The 19,296-nt window shown below is 42.8% G+C and overlaps 1 protein-coding gene and 1 pseudogene across 2 annotated transcripts in view; one reads left to right on the top strand and one right to left on the bottom strand.

The window, feature by feature from the left end:
* The first annotated feature begins 801 nt into the window (after window positions 1-801).
* The window catches only part of GDE1 (glycerophosphodiester phosphodiesterase 1), a 25,954-nt gene continuing 7,459 nt past the window's right edge, over window positions 802-19,296 (top strand). Inside the window, exons 1-3 of one of the 2 annotated variants that reach the window (XM_010837118.1) lie at window positions 802-1,223; window positions 16,762-16,937; window positions 18,703-18,808. In XM_010837118.1, the coding sequence (XP_010835420.1) occupies window positions 963-1,223; window positions 16,762-16,937; window positions 18,703-18,808 (543 nt within the window). In that variant the 5' untranslated portion in view covers window positions 802-962. The remainder of the gene's footprint in view (window positions 1,224-16,761; window positions 16,938-18,702; window positions 18,809-19,296) is intronic. The other variant, XM_010837119.1, reaches the window with a different exon arrangement.
* LOC104986526 lies at window positions 9,664-11,299 on the bottom strand (annotated as a pseudogene).

The raw sequence follows: 19,296 nt of genomic DNA, 5'->3' as shown, positions 1-19,296 counted from the left end.
AATGAATGCAACTTTGCAGTAGTTTACTTTGCCATGTTCTTTTATTCCCTTTGAATCTGAAACATCCTTCTAAAGTCGACTGAATTCAGTCTCCAGAGAAAATACACAACTGAAGCTGTTGTGAGAATAAATAATACATAAAGCACTTGCAGGAATGGAACATATAACATGGTTATGTGCTCTATAAGTGTTAGCTGTACACTCTATTATTTTCCCCCACGAGAATGTAAGCACCATTGAGAGCAAGGACCTTGCCGGTCCTGTTCACTTGCTGTTGCCCTGAGCATCTGGACTGGTGTTTGCATGAAGTGAAGTGAAAGTCACTCAGTCGTGTCTGGCTCTTTGCGACCCCATGGACTATGCAGTCCATGGAATTCTCCAAGGCCAGAGTGGGTAGCCTTTCCCTTCTCCAGGGGCTCTTCCCAACTTAGGGATGGAACCCAGGTCTCCCGCATTGCAGGCGGATTCTGTACCAGCTGAGTCACAAGGGAAGCCCCGGTGTTTGCATATCTTAAACTAATAGTCTAAGCGTCGTGCCCCTTCAAAGGAACCCTGGGCAGGTCCCTTGATGGCAAAATGGAGTCATTAAGATCTTTTCTAATCTTACGACCTTAAGACTGCTCTTATATCCCTCTCCTTCTTTCTAGTGTTTGAAAGCCTTGATAAAAGTCCGGACTGCAGATTAACCCCAAGCCACTTTGGAATGCCAGCCGGGAGACTGAGCTCGCCTCCGTTGCCTTGGCAGCGGCTCCGCCCAGAGCTGTGGATATCCTCGGCCCTGATTGGCTGGGCCTCGGTGTCCTTCTCCGGAAGTAGCGGCCGCCGCCATTGTGCGGCGCTGGTCCACTCAAAGGGTGCTGGCTGCAGCCGGCGCTTTGGGCTCTCGTCTTAGTTTCTCCGTTCTCCTGTCCTGGGAGCCCGGCGGGTCCGGGCCTCCCATCTGTGCCGGTGCGGGCGCCGGCATGTGGCTGTGGGAGGAACAGGGGGGCCTCATGGGCCCCTTCTCCTTCCTGCTGCTGGTGCTGCTGCTGCTAACGCGCAGTCCCTTCAATGCCTGCCTCTTCACTGGCAGCCTCTACCTCCTGTTGCGCCTCTTCAGCTTTGAGCCAGTGCCCTCCCGCAGGGCTATGCAGGTGCTCAAGCCCCGGGACCGCGTTTCCGCTATCGCCCACCGCGGAGGCAGCCACGACGCTCCCGAGAACACGCTGGCGGCCATTCGGCAGGTGAGTCCCCCACGCCTCCCTCCCCTGCGCCCCTCCTTGGAGCTTGGACTTTTTGCCTGCCTTTCCGAAGGTTCCCCAGCCTCTTCATGATGGTCTTACCATTCCCCATTCGTCCACAAAGAATACATTCAAGTGGCCATCAATCCTTCTGAATGCCGGAAAATCTCCGGACTTCCAAGTATTTATGGAACACTGCAAATACCTGTGTATTTGCTATATGCCAGGTACTGAGGATGGTCATGAACAAGACAGAAGGGGTCCCTGCTTTCACAGAGCTTGGCGTTGGAGTAGGGGAGACAGGCCTTAAACAAGTAAGTACGTAAATGAGGTACTTTTAAGAGAGCAATGAGTGCAATGAAGAAGTAGGCTAGCGCAATAAGGAATGACTAGATGGAGAAGTCAGGCTACTGTAGACAGAAATCCTGTTGGAAAGTGACCTTTGAACTGAAACTGTAATTATGAAGAGCCACCCATGAATCTGGGGGAAAAGTGCTCCAGGAAATGGAAACAGCAAGTGCAAAGGTACTGAGGTGGGAATGATGTTAGGATCCTTGGGAACAGAATAGTATATGGCCTAACTTCAAGGGGCTAAACAGAGGCTGGTGTGTGAATGAAGCAGGAAATCTGGCCTGGTTAAGGAGAGTCTTGGTCAGTGGTTAGCTTATATATTCTAAGTGGATCACTTTCACAGGGGCTGTCTTTATTTGTCCTCCCAAGTATCCAGGTCTTCTCCTTATCAGGATCCCCATGGTCAGACAACCCTGGCAGCAGGACGCCTGATGATTTCTGCCTTTCCTTTTCTCTTGGCAGTCTCCAGACTTCATCATAATGATAACTTGCTTAGTAAGAGAGCTTTGCAGTTGTCTAGGCACTATTGCATCTGTGAAATTATATCTGATCCTCTCATTTCTCTGAAACATTTTAACATTGAGTCAGTAGGAAAACTGGCTCAAACACACACAGCTCTTTCTCGAATTCAGCCTTTGATTCTGTTAGCTCAGCTTCTCTATACACCAGTGCCAAGTGAAATCTCAGAGACAGAGTTTTGGGTGAAGTAGAAAGAGAAAGGGAGCCATAGTGGGCTAATGCCCTCAAAACCATGTGTCCCCACTTTGGGAAGATAGTGAGAAGTTTTATAGTAATTGTTCAAAGAGGGCATGATCAGCTCGTGGACATTCTTCTGATGGGTTGGTGGTGAGGTAAGTGGGAGTCAACATCTTCAACCTTCAGGTCCAACTGGTCTGGTGTCTACATGCTTCTGGGCAGCGTACTGTCATTAATCATAAATTCTCCCACCTGGAGGGGGTTTCAGTACCTGTAAATAGCTCAAAGATATTGCTGTATTTATCTGTTGATAGGGAAACAGGACCTTGCCCCAAGACTTCTCTTGACTGTTTCCCCCTGGTCTCACATCCACTCCCTTCCCTGATTAACAACTGCTTGAATCTGCCCTTTGGAACTCAGGGAAGGTCACGGAGGCAGACTGAAAGCTGTTTCCTGGAATACAAGAAGTGGGGGGACTCAGATAAGTCTTTGTGCCCACGAGCTCCACAGGGCCCTGCGTGGTATCACCTTCTGATTCCAAGCCCCAGTGCTCTTTGTTGTAGATTAGAATATCCATGTTCCAGGATGTTGAATTTGGACTGACCTTTCTTTGTCCAGCTAGGGGACAGACAGTTTTGTGTGGTGAGCGAGTTGCTTAAGTGCTCTGTGTCCCAGTCAGAGTCACGGGTAGGATGTAGCAAGCATAGCATACCTTGCCTAACTCTGATCCTAGCTCTGACCTTAGTTTCCTCATTTGTCAAGTGGGAATGATGTTAATATCCACCTAATCAGTTGTGATTCAGTAAAGTAGTCGACATAAAGTGCTCGGCCCAAGATAAGATTCCACAAATGTTAGCTCTTTGGACCAAGAATCTAAAGACAGAGTAAAGGTAAAAAGTTTTAAGTCTGAAGAAGGAAGAGGGTCAGAAGGCAGTTTTAATTTGGTGAAGGGCATCTGTTTATAAACCAAGTTAGGTCTCTTATGCTTCTTTCCCTTTAGTTCTTTGTGACAGAAGGGAGACAGAGCAGCTCTTTTAGCATTCTGCTTAAAAATAAGTCTAAAAACATAAAGAACAAACTAAAACAATTAAAAAAAACAAGCAAAAATAATTAAAAATAAATAAAGAACAGATTCTGGGGCACAGTGGGAGAAGGAGAAGGTGGATGATTTGAGAAAATAGCATTGAAACATATACATTGCCATATGTGAAATAGAAGGCCAGTGGGAGGTTGATGTATGATGCAGGGAACCCAAAGCCAGAGCTCTAACAACCTGTAAGGATGAGGTGGGGAGTGAGGTGGGAGAGGCGTTCAGCAGGGAGGGGACACGTGTGTACCTGTGGCCAGTTCATGCTAATGTATGGCAAAAACCATCACAATATTGTAAAGTAATTATTCTCCAATTGAAATAAATTTCAAAAATAAGTCTAAAGACGGTGAAGGATGTATTTCTCATTCTAAACAAACTGAAAGGTTGGATGAAGTAACATAACTACACAGGAGATAAAATTGTCATGAAAAGGAATAATTACTATAGAAAAAAATTAATCGTTACAGGCTTTCATTTCAACTTACCTTTATGTAAATTGCCTTAAAGCATGTTGTTGTTCAGTCGCCAAGTCATAGCTGACTCTTCACAACCCCATGGACTACAGCACACCAGGCTTCCCTGTCCCTCACCATCTCCCGGAGTTTGCCCAAGTTCATGTCCATGCCTTAAAGTATAACTCAGTGTTAGTTGAGCACAGAAGGTATTCATAAATATTTACCAATGGATGTCATGGTTTGGCCAGGAACATGTCAACTAAATATAAACCATATTAAATGTGGAAATATGTGTATGCAAAATACACATACATGGATAGGGTGTCATATCCTGTTGTGTTGCAAGGGAATTACAGCTAAATTCCATTCATACCTTATGTGTTTAAGTTGAACATGTCTTTATGTAATTATAATTAAATAACATTGTTCCAAGCTGATTCCTGGTTTAAGAGGAAATGAGATGTCACGTAGCTTGAGGTCATTGTCAGTGAACTGTTTAGCCGCGATAGAATTTAGCTGCTGAAGACAGCTACTACAGACTGCAGAAGACATCCCTCTTGACTTCAAAAGAAGTATGTCATTTATTCCCTTCAGGATTGTTTTTTGTCCTGTTCTTCCTCCCTGTGCTTGTTTGCAGCTCATAATTTATATTAAACATTCCAATATGTAAAAATTCAGGGAAGACATTTTGACAGTGGTAGAATTTCTGGTAGGTTATAGAATAGCTAGAGAAGGAGAAACTTGAGAGAGGTGAAATGAATGCATTCCAGAAAGATTCACAATTACAACCAGTGACTGAAGCATGAAATTAAACCTGCAGTTCAGTCTCCACAGAGGGACCAGAGTGAAGCTTTAAAAGTATAATTCAAATTAAATCCTGCCAGTTTTGAAAATCCTCCAGTTGTCTTTCTATTGCACTTAGGTAAAATCAAAACAACTTTGTATTTCGGACCTTTCTGGTTAAACTACCTTGGGTGTTTATTAATGATGCTTTTAGCTTCATGCAATAGAAAGTCTAACTTCAAATATTTCAAACAATAAGCGGACTTTATTCCATAAGAGGTACGTCTGGGAGAGAGAACTTCTAGGATGGTTTATTCAGCTGTGCAGTTTGTGATTGTGGAGGACTCAGTTTCTAGCTCTGTCTGCTCTGCCACCTGTAGCATATTTGTACTATATTGATAGCCCTCATTGTATTGATAGTTGCCAGGTGACCATTGCAACCCCAGGCCTCATATTCTTATGGATCACCATCTGACCTCAAGAAAAGACTGCACTCCCTCTTGCATAAGTCTTTCCAGAAGTCAGTCACTCTCTGTCAGTCTTTCTGTCTCCCACACGCGCGCACACACACCCGATGAGGGATTGGTAATAGCAGGGAAGAAGAAGAGGAACAGATCCCTGTAGGCAGTCGGTACTTTGTGGCTCCTTTCTACCTTGTGGCGTTTGTATCATACTCGCCATTTCTTTTACTTAGAAAACTTTTCTCCTGGATCTTTGTATTGTTGACTCCCTTTTATCACTAAAGTCTCAGCTCAGATGTCATATTCTTTTTTTTCTTAATTTATCTATTTTTAATTGAAAGATAATTGCTTTACAATATTGTGTGAGTTTCTGCCGTACATCAACGTGAATCAACCATAGGTATACACATGTCCCCTCCCTCTTGAACATCCCTTCCACCTCCCATCCCATCCCACCCCTCTAGGTTGTCACAGAGCCCTGGTTGGAGTTCCAGAGTCATACAGCAAACTCCCATTGGCTATCGATTTTACATATGGGAGTGTATATATTTCCATGCTACTCTCTCCGTTCATCCCACCCTCTTCCTTTCCCCAACTACCGAGAGTGTCCATAAGTCTCTTCTCTATGTCTGCATCTCCATTGCTACCCTGCAAATAGGTTCATCTGTACCATTTTTCTAGTTTCCACATATATATATATATTAATATATGATATTTGCTTTTCTCTTTCTGACTTGGTTTGAGGTGGGAACCCTCAACTGGAATACCAACCCCCATCAAGAATAACAAGTTTCTGCCTTCTGCCTGTTATCTTGCTTAAACAGCTTTTGCTCACCCCTCAACACCCCTGCTTCTGTAATCTTGCTTGCTCATTGCTTGCCTGGGGCGGGGCCCAGGTTGGGGGGAACAGGGGAGCAGGCGGGGGTTGGGGGGAGTTTAGAGGTGACTGCTGAGCCCGCACTGGTGCTGAATAAACCCTGTTCTTCATCTCCAAGTGCCACTTGTCTCTTTCTGCCACCACAGTTTGTGTAACAGCTTCATTTTGCATAACAGGCTCTAGGTTCATCCACCTCATTAGCACTGACTCACATCATTTCTTTTCTGGCTTAGCAGTAGTCCGTTGTATATATCTACCACAGCTTCTTCATCTGTTCATCTGTCAGTGGACATCTAGGTTGCTTCTGTGTCCTAGTACTCCTAGAAAATAGTACTGCAGTGAACTTTGGGGTACAGGTATTTTTTTCAGTTATGGTTTTCTCAGGATATAGGCCCAGTAGTGGGATTATTGGGTCATATAGTAGTTTTATTCCTAGTTTTTTAAGGAATCCCCAAGCTGTCTTCCATTTTGGCTGTAAGCAGTTTACATTTCCCACCAATAGTGCAAGAGAGTTCCCTTATCTCCACACCCCCTCCAGCATTTATTGTTTGTAGATTTTTTTGATGCTGGCCATTCTGACGGATGGGAGGTGATGTCTCACTGTAGTTGCGATTTGCATTTCTCTAATAATGAGTGATGTTCAGCATCTTTTCTTGTGTTAGAAATGTCTGTTTAGGGCCTTTGCCCGTTTTTGATTGGGTTGTTTTTCTGGTATTGAGTTGCATGAGCTGCTTGTCTGTTTTGGAAATTAATCCTTTGTCAGTTGTTTCATTTGCTATTATTTTTTCTCATTCTGAGGATTGTCTTTTCACCTTGTTTATAGTTTCCTTTGCTGTGTAAAAGCTTTTAAGTTTCACTAGGTCCCACCTGTTTATTTCTGTTTTTATTTCCATTACTATAGAAGGTGGATCATAGAAGATCCTGCTGTTATTTATGTCATAGAATGTTTTGCCTGTGAGTTTTACAGTTTCTGATCATACATTTAGGTCTTTAATCCATTTTGATTTATCTAGTTTCATTCTTTTGCGTGTAGCTGTCTAGTTTTCCCAGTACCACTTATTGAAGAGACTGTCTTTGCCCCATTGTATGTTCTCGCCTCCTTTGTCAAAGATAAGATGCCTATAGGTGTGTAGGTTTATCTCTGGGCTTTCTGTCTTGTTCTCAGATACCATATTCTTAAACAGGCCTTCCCTGATTGTCTTGTCTAGTGACTCCTGCCTGCCTTAACTTTAACATAACCCTCCATTTTCTTCTTCAAACTTTTATCACTACCATAGGACATGTAACATGTTGATAATCTCTTTCTCCCCACTAAAATGTAAGATCCGTGTTCCTTTTTTTCATTGCTCACCAATCTCACTACCTAGAACAGTGCCTGATACGTAGTAGGCACTCGATAAATATTGACATTTGTTGGAAGAATTGTGGTATACAAGTAGCCCATCAAAAAAGATAATCAACAGAGTCAGCCATCAGAAAAATGCAAATCAAAACCACAGTGAAATACTACTTCACACACCCTTTGTTGTCGTTCAGTCGCCAAGTCATGTCCAACTCTTTGTGGCCCCATGGACTGCAGCATACCAGGCTTCTCTGTCCCTCACCATCTGGAGATGGCCATTGAATCGGTGATGCCATCCAACCATCTCATCCCCTGTTGCCCTCTCTTCCTTCTGCCATCAGTCTTTGCCAGCATCAGGGTCTTTTTCAGTGAGTCAGCTGTTCGTGTCAGATGACCAAAATACTGGAGTTTCAGCTTCAGTATCTCCTTCCAGTGAGTATTCAGGGTTGATTTCCTTTAAGATCAACTGGTTTGATCTCCTTGCTGTCCAAGGGACTCTCAAGTGTCTTCTCCAGCACCACAGTTCGAAAGCATCTTCGGTGCTCTGCCTTCTTTATGACCCAGCTCTCGCATCCATACGTGACTCCTGGAAAGACCATAGCCTTGACTATACGGACCTTTGTTGGCAAAGTGATGCCTTTGCTTTTTATTAACACACTGTCTGGGTCTGTCATAGCTTTCTTGCCAAGAAGCAATCGTCTTCTAACTTCCTGTCTACAGTCACCATCCGCAGTGATTTTAGAGCTCAAGAAGAGGAAATTTGTCGCTGCTTCCACCTTTTCCCCTTCTGTTTGTCATGAAGTGATGGGACCTGATGCCATGATCTTAGTTTTTTTAATACTGAGTTTTAAGCCAGACTTTTCACTCTCCCCTTTCACTTTCATCAAGAGGCTCTTTAGTTCCTCTTCGCTTTCTGCCATTAGAGTGGTGTCATCTGCATATCCAAGGTTATTGATATTTCTCCCAGCAGTCTTGATTCCAGCTTGTGCTTCTTCCAGCCCAGCATTTCTCATGATTTAACTTATATACTCTGCATATAAGTTAAATAAGTTATATGTTATTTAAACTTATTTATAAATAAGTTATTATTTATAAATAAGTTAAATAAGTTATTTATAAATAAGTTATTTATAAATAAGTTAAATAAGTTATATATTATTTAAATAAGTTAAATAATAAGGCTGTACAATATACAGCCTTGATGTACTCCTTTCCCTATTTGGAACCAGTTTGTTGTTCCATGTCCAGTTCTAACTGTTGCTTCCTGACCTGCATACAGAATTCTCAGGGGGCAGGTAAGGTGGTCTGGTATTCCCGTCTCTTCAAGAATTTTCCAGTTTGCTGTGATCCACACAGTCAAAGGCTTGAGTGTAGTCAGTGAAGCAAGAGTAGATGTTTTTTTGGAACTCCCTTGCTTTTTCAGTGACCCAGCGGATGTCAGCAACTTGACTTCTGGTTCCTCTGCGTTTTCTAAATCCGGAGTGTATATCTGGAAGTTCTCTGTCCACATACTGCTGAAGCCTAGCTTGAAGGATTTCAAGCATAATCTTGCTAGCATGTGAAATGAGTGCAATTGTAGGGTAATTTGAACATTCTTTGGCTTTGCCTTTCTTTGGAATTGGATTGAAAACTGACCTTTTCCTGTCCTGTGGCCACTACTGGGTTTTCCAAATTTGCTAACATATTGAGTGCAGCACTTTAATAGCATCATCTTTTAGGATTATTTATTTATTTATTTGCTTTGCAAACTTCTAATTTGTAGTAGCAGAATTATGTATTCATAGAAGCCAATATTACAAAACAGCCCTCCTGGCTTAACCTTCCCCACCCCGCCTTGCTGTGAACCACAGCTTGAAAACCAGAGGCGGCTTCACCTCCTAGGTCCTTCCAGCTCTAACTTTCTACAGTATTGTCTTCCCCTTCAGAAGTTATCGTGGACCGTTCAAAACAAGTAAACCGAAGGCAGTGAGTGAGTGACGTTGCTCAGTCGTGTCCGATTCTTTGTGACCCCATGGACTGTAGCCTACCACACTCCTTTGTCCATGGGATTTTCCAGGCAAGAGTACTGGAGTGGGTTGCCATTTCCTTCTCCAGCAGATCTTCCAAACCCAGGGATTGAACCCGGGTCTTCCACACTGTAAGCAGACGCTTTACCATCTGAGCTACCAGGTATCATCTAAAAAGAGTCAGTTCAGACACCATTGTTTCAAGAAGGCAAATGGAAAATCAGCAGCAGGTCCCACTGGAATCTTTCAGTGACCAAGAGTTTCATTTCTAGTAAAAAAATATAGAAACAGTAGGTGTTCTCAGAGGACCTGTGGTTTGGTTCTGGACCTCCCCATGGAACCAATTGGTGTCCCTGAGGGTGAGGAGGGCAGAGGACTCTGCTCAGAGCCTCTGTGAGCTCACCCACAAGTTTCTGATCTCCAGTTCCAGCTGTTTGGCCTGGACCTTGTCCTGTGTCAGCAGCTTCCAGAGCCTTTGGATCTCATCTTAAAGCCAATAGAATATCTGCAGCAGCCCGTTCTCTGTCTCTGGTGGGGGGCATTCGAAGATGTCAAAGCCATCCGTGAGCCAGGTTTTCTTCTCCAGTGTGTGTTCTGCCGCCCACCTTGGCACCTTCTCCTCTAGCAGGGAGAAGGGCCTCCGGCCATCCTCTGCAACCAGCCTTTCTGTCTGGTTGGAGAGGCGAGGTGGGGGCCATGGGGACAGAGAGGGGTCTCTCTGAGGGCAGAGGCTGTGGGCTCATCAGCTCTGCACCAGGCCTAAGGGACATCAGGACGGGTTCTATTCATCCCGCTGAGCCACTCCTGGGCTGTCAGAGAGGGCTGGGCACTGGCCGTAGGCGGGTAGATGTCCTCTTGGTAGGATTCTGACTGCCTGCATACAATCATGGATCCGGGCTCGATGAGGCTTTTGGTTGTGATCAGCTTGTAGAAACGGAAGATCTCCAGGAGGACACGTCGAGACCTCTCTTTGGCACAACCCCGACCCCCTTCTGTGGGTTATGGAGTGGTATTCCATTGGGTAGTTCAGGTGAGGTTTGTTGGCACTGATCTCATAGTAGCGGATATTTCTCTCTCCCTTACCCACCACGTAGAGCATGTTGGTGTCCGCGTCATAGAAGGGAAACAGCGCAGCCGAGGAGCCGTCGAGGTCCTCTTCTGTGACAGGCACAGAGAGGTCGTCCTGGTCCCATCGGGCCATCTGCCGGTTATTCCCTCGGGATGTGCCTGTGGACAGCAGCTTCTTCAGGTTCCCCAGAAACAGCATTTTGTTGGCCCGGTGCCCTTTATAGTTGGCTTCCTGGAGGATGGCCCCTGCTCAGGGGTCCTGAACCCGAATCTTGCTGTCTTTATAGGCAGTGGCCAGCAGGCTGCCATTAGTGTTGAAGGACATGGAGAGGATCACGTCTTGGTGACAGTTAATTGTCTTCATGGGGCTCATGATTACAGACTTCTTTGAATCCAGGTTCCAGACCATCACCTTGTAGTCGTAGCCAGAGCTGAAGAGGATGTTGGCAGCCATGGGGTGCCACTCCACCAGGCCCTCTCTGCAGGCGTGGCCCACCAGCTCCTTCCTGAAGGCTGTGAGGTTCTTGGTCAGCAGCCGTTTGGAGATGCCCCAGATGTTAGTCGTGGCATTTTCAGAACAGGAGGTGATCTCAAAATCATTGAAAGGGTTCCATCTGACATCTAAGACATTCCCTCTGTGCCCGCAGACCTTCAGGTAGTCAGGGTCCAACTTTCCTGTCCGGTGCAAGGGGATGACGAGGAAGGCACCCCCACCAGTACACTCAGTCACGACTGCAATGAAATTGGGGTTCACAGCACAGAAATGATTGTCTGGGACGCTGTGGGTGATGGGCACAGAGTCGTAGCAGTTCTTGTTGGCTGGTTTGCCAAAGATGTGGCGGAACTTGGAGCTCCGGTACTGGGGGTGCTGTGACATCTTAAAGTCGCTCCAGTGCCTCACAGCTGCCACTCCCATCTTTTAGGATTTTAAATAGCTCTGCTGGAATCCCATCACCTCCACTAGCTTTATTGGCAGCAGTGCTTCCTCAGGCCCGCTTGACTTCATGCTCCAGGATGTGTGGCTCTGGGTGAGTGACCACACCATCGTGGTTATCTGGGTCATTACAATCTTTTTTGTACAGTTCTTCTGTGTATTCTTTCCATTTCTTCTTGGTCTCATCTGCTTCTGTTAGGTCTTGACTGTTTCTGTCCTTTATTGTGCCCATCTTTGGATGAAATACTCCTTGGATTTTTCCAGTTTTCTTGAAGAAATCTCTGGTGTTTTCCCTTCTGTTGTTTTCCTGTCTTTCTTTGCATCGTTCATGGAAGAATGCCTTCTTGGGTCTCCTTGCTATTCTCTGGAACTCTGCATTTAGTTGGGTGTACCTTTCCCTGTCATACCCACTAGGACAGGTATAAGCAAAAAGACAAGAAGTATTGACAAGATTATGGAGAAGTTGGAACCTTCATACACTGATGATGGGAAACTAGTCTGGCAGTTCCTCAGAAAGTTAAGTACAGAATTACCATATGAAGCAGCGGTCCCACTCCTAGGTATATATTCAAAAGAGTTGAAAACATGCACCGTGTAAAAATGTGCATCATACAAGAATGTTCACACACACAAAAAATGTTCACAGCATTATTCATAATAGCAAAAAAATGGAAACAACAGAAATGTCCATCAGCTGATGAAAGGGTGAATAAAATGTGCTGTATCCACACAATGGAATATTGTTTCACAGGGAAAAGGAATGAAGTCCTCATACACTTATAACATTAATGAACCTTGAAAACAGTATGCTAAGTATAAGAACCTAGTCACAGAATATTGCATATTTTAGAATTCTATATTTAGAAAATGTCTAGAGTAGGCAAAGCCACAGAGAGAGAAGTAGATTAGTAGTTGCCAGGGACTGGGAGGGTTGGAGAGGGAAGTAGGGACTGACTGCTAATGGGTATGGTTTATTTTTTAGCAGGGGTGATGAGGAAGTTTGGAAATTCATTGTGGTGATGGTGGCACAATTGCAAATATGCTTTAAAAAATTGAATTGTATACTTTAAATGGATTAATTTTATGGTATGTGAATAGTATCTCAAAAGCCATATGAATATTGATGACTGGAACTTCCTTGGCAGTCCAGTGGTTAAGACTTCAGGCTTCCAACACAGGACGTTGGGGAACTAAGATCCCACAAGCTGCACAGCATGGTCAATAAATAGATACAATGACTTTATTAAAGCAGATACTTTAAAGTCAGTTTTGTCGAAGTATAATTTATATACAATTAAAGGTGTATTTCAGTATACACTTCTATGACTTCTGATAAACATATAGCTGGGCAGGCACCACTTCGGTTCATTCCCATCACCCTAGAATGTCCATATGTGTTCTCTTTGGAGTCAGCCTCTACTCCTGCCTCTGCCCTAAGGCAATCATTGATCTGATTTCTGTTATTATACTGTGCTATACTATTCTATTATTAATTGTTATTGCTAAAATACAAGAATTTGTATTATATGGTTATTTATCAGTTACTATACTACACTGTACTAGTCTCTCACCATTGTTATTTTTTGTGTGGTAGCCAAATAAAAATGCCCGTAATGAATAAAAGTATAATTGAACCTAATTACTAGCCTCAAAGAATGAGGTTAACATTTGTGTTACAGTGAGAGAGATGCACTGTGAATACTGGAAATGTGTTCTTGTTTTATGTTATAAAATATGTAACCAGTGTTGATTTACCAGTGCATAATAAATATCTTTAACTTAGAAAAGGTACACTTTTATAAAAAGATGTACCTTTAATTAGTGTACAGTTGGTGGGGAAACAGTGGAAACAGTGTCAGACTTTATTTTTGGGGGCTCCAAAATCACTGCAGATGGTGACTGCAGCCATGAAATTAAAAGACGATTACTCCTTGGAAGGAAGGTTATGACCAACCTAGATAGCATATTGAAAAGCAGAGACATTACTTTGCTAACAAAGGTCCGTCTAGTCAAGGCTATGGTTTTTCCAGTGGTCATGTGTGGATGTGAGAGTTGGACTGTGAAGAAAGCTGAGCGCAGAAGAATTTTGAATTGTGGTGTTGGAGAAGACTCTTGAGAGTCCCTTGGACTGCAAGGAGATCCAACCAGTCCATTCTAAAGGAAATCAGCCCTGAGATTTCTTTGGAAGGAATGATGCTAAAGCAAAACTCCAGTACTTTGGCCACCTGATGCGAAGAGCTGACTCATTGGAAAAGACTCTGATGCTGGGAGGGATTGGGGGCAGGAGGAAAAGGGGATGACAGAGGATGAGATGTCTGGATGGCATCACTGACTTAATTGGCGTGAGTTTGAGTGAACTCCGGGAGTTGGTGATGGACAGGGAGGCCTGGCGTGCTGTGATTCTTGGGGTCGCAGAGTCAGACACGACTGAGCAACTGAACTGAACTGAACTGAAGCATTACATCTTAAATAATGACTTTTTCGCTGAGGCATAAGTGTTTTTCTAGTCATAATAGCTTTTATTGAGTGCTGTCTCTGAGCCAGGCACCAAGCTTGGTTATTTACATGCATTATTTCTAAATTCTCAGAACAACTCTTAAGATCCTTAGAAAAGCATCATCATGAAAATGATGAAACAGGCCAGAGTAATGTAAGTAATTAGATGACATAGCCAGTTAGTGTTGGGATTGGAATTTTTAGAGTGGGAAAACTTAGTAATATATGTGAAAATCAACCTTTGAAGCCTAAAAAAAAATAACAGTTATTTATCTTTATAAGTGAGGTTAAGAAAGGATTTAAGTAAAATAGACAAATCTCCACCTATAAAGGACATAATAAATTTGACTGTATTACAACTATAGTCATTAAAAAGAACATCATAACCATAGCTAATATTTATTGAACGTCTACTATGCACTACTGCAGCGCCATATATTTTTATTTATACTTGCGTGTAGTAAATATATAAAGACCAAAAGGGATTGATATGGAAATAATGCACATCCACTTGGCAGTTACCTTTTGAGAAAAAGAGGGTAGAAATTTAGCTGTGAAAGTGAAGTCACTCAGTCGTGTCCGACTCTTTGTGACCCCATGGACTGTAGCTACCAGGCTCCTCTGTCCATGGGATTTTCCAGGCGAGAGTACTTGAGTGGGTTGCCTAGTTGTATCTGTAGTGTGATAGTAAGGTCATGTGGTTAAGAGTGTAGCCTCGGGACTTTGCTGGTAGTCCAGTGGTTAAGATTCCATGCTCCCAATTCAAGGGGCTCAGGTTCAATCCTTGGTCAGGAAACTAGATCCCACATGCCTCACAGCTAAGAGTTAACATTGCCACAGTGAAGATGAAGATTCCATGTGCCACACCTAAGACCTGGTGGAGTCAAATAAGTAAATAAATATTTTTTCAAAAGAAAGAAAGTGCAGCCTCTACCACATCCTTGTTTGTGTAACCCAGAGCAAGTTTCTTAATATCTGTCAGTTTTCCTCATCTGAAAATGAGCCTATTAATCAGTTCAGTTGCTCAGTCGTGTCTGACTCTTTGCGACCCCACGGATTGCAGCACGCCAGGCTTCCTTGTCCATTAGCAATTCCCAGAGCTTGCACAAACTCATGTCCACCAAGTGATGGTCTCCAACCATCTCATCCTCTGTCGTCCCCTTCTACTCCTGCGTTCAGTCTTTCCCAGCATCAGGGTCTTTTCCAGTTAGTCAGTTCTTTGCATCAGGTGGCTAAGGTATTGAAGTTTCAGCTTCAGCATCAATCCTTCCAGTGAATATTCAGGGTTGATTTCCTTTAGGATTGACTGGTTGGATCTCCTTGCAGTCCGAGGGACTCTCAAGAGTCTTCTCCAACACCACAGTTCAAAAGCATCACTTCTTCAGCACTTAGCTTTCTTTATGGTCCAACTCTCATATCCATACATGACTACTGGAAAAACCATAGCTTTGACTATACGGACCTTTGTCAGCATAGTAATGTCTCTGCTTTTTAATATGCTGTCTAGGTTTGTCATAGCTTTTCTTCCAAGGAGCAAGCATCTTTTAATTTCATGGCTGCAGTCACCATCTGCAGTGATTTTGAAGCCCAAGAAAGTAAAGTCTGTCACTGTTTCCATTGTTTCCCCATCTTTGCCATGAAGTGATGGGACTGGATGCCATGATCTTAGTTTCTTGAATGTTGAGTTTTAAGCCAGCTTTTTCACTCTCCTCTTTCACTTTCATCAAGAGGTTCTTTAGTTCCTCTTCAGTTAACGCCATAAGGGTGTCATCCGCATATCTGAGGTTACTGATGCTTCCCCCGGCGGTCTTGATTCCTGTTTGTGCTTCATCCAGTCCAGCACTGCGCATGATGTACTCTGTGTATAAGTTAAATAACCTGTTAATAGTACCTCCTAGAGGGTCGTGATGAGCAAATGAGTTACTACATTTAAAGCAGTTAGAATAGTGACGAAAAATAATACATATTATTGTTTTAGGGCAGAAGAGGTTGAAGCAAATATGGCAAAATGTTAATATCCATTAAGTCTTTTTTGCCTAATTAAAAAAAGTTATTTCATGTTTTTGCATAGTTACAAAAATTTATTTTAACTTTAAGGTCTTCATCATACTGAACATTTCATATCTTCATTGTCTCAAAGAAGCCAAGGAAGCAAATGTTGGACAGTGCGTCTCAGAGGAGCGTGGCCCCTCAAACTTTATGTTCATGTTCTATTTTTAGATAAATCCTTCTGTGCCTTATTGGGCTCACCAACTTGTTGGCCAACAGCCAGTGCTGCTCACATTAACAAATGTAGTGTCTCCTAGAAGCAGGCTAGGTGTTTCTGCTCTAGAGGATGGACCAAGAAAAAAGCAGTAGCCAACTAATCAACAAACAGAGGAATCATCAGAGAGTCTATACCAGAGAGTGTGGGTAAACAGTGAAATTTGACTAAATATTTGTAATTGTAAGCCATTAATGGCCCATATAGTTAAAGCAAGCAGAGAAAACAAATTCCAGAACTCTCCCCATTTGCCAGTCTGAGTATGAGAAAAGTGGGGAAGTCAAAGTTTTTATGGATTACTTACATTGTCATTTTTAACGTGTGCTGTGCTGTACTAAGTCATTAAGTCGTGTCCAACTCTGTGTGACCCATGGACTGTAGCCCGCCAGGCTCCTCTGTCCTTGAGAGCCTTCGGGTAGAATACCGGAGTGGGTTGCCATACCCTCCTACAGGGGATCTTCCTGACCCAGACTGGTCTTTAAGTCTCCTGCCTTGACAGCCGGGTTCTTTACCACTAGCACCACCTAACCTTACTTGTATTGAAGTAAGGTTAACATCCATGAAAAAAACAGGTTGGGTTGCCATTTGGTATAGGAAGGGACTAGAATCAGGAAAAGAAACAGTCTGCTCAGCCAGCCCTGACGGTCATCTTGAGTGCTTAGATTGCAAAATGACACCTGTGGCCACTTGACAGTAAAATCATCGGTGTTTTTGTTAAGGCAGCTAAGAATGGAGCAGCAGGCGTGGAACTGGACCTTGAGTTTACTGCTGACGGGATTCCTGTCTTAATGCACGATAGCACAGTAGATAGGACGACTGACGGCACCGGTCGATTGTGTGATTTGACATTTGAACAAATTAGGAAGCTTAATCCTGCAGCAAATCACAGATTAAGGTAAGTGGTGTACTGTCGCCTAAACATATCTTTCAGCTTGTGTTGGAGATCACATAAAGACACTGGCACCTTCTGATTCTGCTCCAGGAAGCGTTGTTTTGTTATGTTTTGTTTTCTACTATATACAGGTTTCCCAAGTAACAAGCACGTGCCAGGAACAACAGAAATAAGATGTTATTCATCTTTTCCCACTGAGGCCAGATTTGATTCAGAATTGTTCTCAAGACAATACTCTAACATGGCAATTACTTTGTACTGTCATAAATTTATATATGTGCGTGTGTATGTATGTATATCAGAGCTAGTTCTGTAAGATGTTCCAGAAGAAAAGGGTTCTATGATTAAATAAGATCAAATACTTTAGATGTTTCCCTTAGGGATACATCTGTCAGTGTATCCCTGTCAGTCAATTCTTACCTTTAATTTAGTGTTTCTCAAACGTATATGACCACAGAACCCATGCCCATCCCACCAATAACAGCTATATAAAAACCTTGGAATTGGTATACTGGATAATATACTTTGTAATGTGACTATTTAAATCCCTCTCCTCTTGTCTTTGTAATACTGAAAAATGTGTTCTTACTGTAATTCATGTTATATCAGTTCTCTGGTCAATTTATTTGACCCAGTGATTAAGTTATAGTCCTCCCCACAAGATGGCTTGGACTTTGTTTTCCTTGGAACTGAAAGAAAAAGTCAGCCAAAGGAAGTCATACTTTAGAAAGGAGATAACATTTGAAAGTTCTGAGTCAGGGCTGCTGAAATTGCTGTCTACTAGTACAGTTACTTGATGGCTCTGCCAAAGGGGAGGGAAAGGCTGGTTTCCATATTACAGTGATGTAGCTATTAAGATGTGGAGAAGGCAGTGGCAACCCACTCCAGTACTCTTGCCTGGAAAATCCCATGGACAGAGGAGCCTGGTGGGCTGCAGTCCATGGGGTCGCTAAGAGTCGGACACGACTGAGCAACTTCACTTTCACTTCTCCCTTTCATGCATTGGAGAAGGAAATGGCAACCCACTCTAGTGTTCTTGCCTGGAAAATCCCAGGGACGGGGGAGCCTGGTGGGCTGCCGTCTCTGGGGTGGCACAGAGTCGGACATGACTGAAGCAACTTAGCAGCAGCAGCAGCATCAGCAGCTATTAAGATGTAAAGTTCAAAGTCAACACTTAAAGCAAAAATGCTTAGATAAGTTATCTTTATCTTTTTTAAAACCAAGATCTTAACACTGGAATAATGTGGTTGAATTAGCATACGTTAAATCATGTAGACTGAAATTTCATTATGTGAGAAAAGCTGGTTTCTTGTGTGTCAGGCACTTAATTTCCTTTTCTTTTAAGAATTATGTATTAGAAAATTATTTTTTAAAGTTGCACTTAAATGTACAACAATACAGTTAACAGATGTATATGTATTGCTAGGAATTTCTCCTGCATAAGACTCTATTGGGGAAGTCACAATCTTAAAATTAAGTCTGAGTTCTCCAAAGATGGCATATACTCTGACCTTTAAAGTTACTAATTACAATCCAGTGAATGCCTGAAAAGCGAATGATTTTTATTGTTGCTGATCTTTGGCCTAGCATATCTTTAATTTGGTTTAAGATATCGTAAATTGTCCTTGGACTTTGGGGTGGTTAGAGAAAGGAAGTTGGTGAAAACACTCTTCCTTTGGTTGGGAGACATTTGTCAGATGTCTGTTTCATTTAATTTTTATCTTTTCTTTTTTCCTACATTGTACTATTCCTTTACCCTCTCTTGTAGGAATGATTTCCCTAATGAAAAGATCCCTACCCTAAGAGAAGCCGTTGCAGAGTGCCTAAACCATAACCTCACAATCTTCTTTGATGTCAAGGGCCATGCATATAAGGTACAGTTTATTCCATAGGCTTCTCTTTTGAAAATACCTCTTTATTTGCTAGTCTGTTTGAAAATTAATTGTATATTTTCTTATTTATATTTTCTTCTTAAATTATTTTTACAAATTCTATTTGCGTAATGCAAGTTTACAAAGCAAAAATCCACATCTTCAAGGAAGCAGTAAAGTATGGAATCTTTTAACTTTTTAAACTTTGATGGAACTGTTTAATTCCTCATACTCAACAACTAGCATGAATTGGAAGAGTCAGGTTTCTCTTACTTGGATAAAACATTCACCAAAGATATTAAATAAATAGTAAAGAGGCAAGAAGGCAATGGCACCCCACTCCAGTACTCTTGCCTGGAAAATACCATGGATGGAGGAGCCTGGTAGGCTTCAGTCCATGGGGTCGCTAAGGGTCGGACACGACTGAGCGACTTCACTTGCACTTTTCACTTTCATGTATTGGAGAAGGAAATGGCAACCCACTCCAGTGT

The sequence above is a fragment of the Bison bison genome, unplaced genomic scaffold (genome assembly GCF_000754665.1).
Source record: "Bison bison bison isolate TAMUID 2011002044 unplaced genomic scaffold, Bison_UMD1.0 scf7180017864072, whole genome shotgun sequence".
Classification (NCBI taxonomy): Eukaryota; Metazoa; Chordata; class Mammalia; order Artiodactyla; family Bovidae; genus Bison; species Bison bison.
Note: the sequence above shows the minus strand (reverse complement) of the source record. Positions and strands in the feature narration are given on the sequence as shown.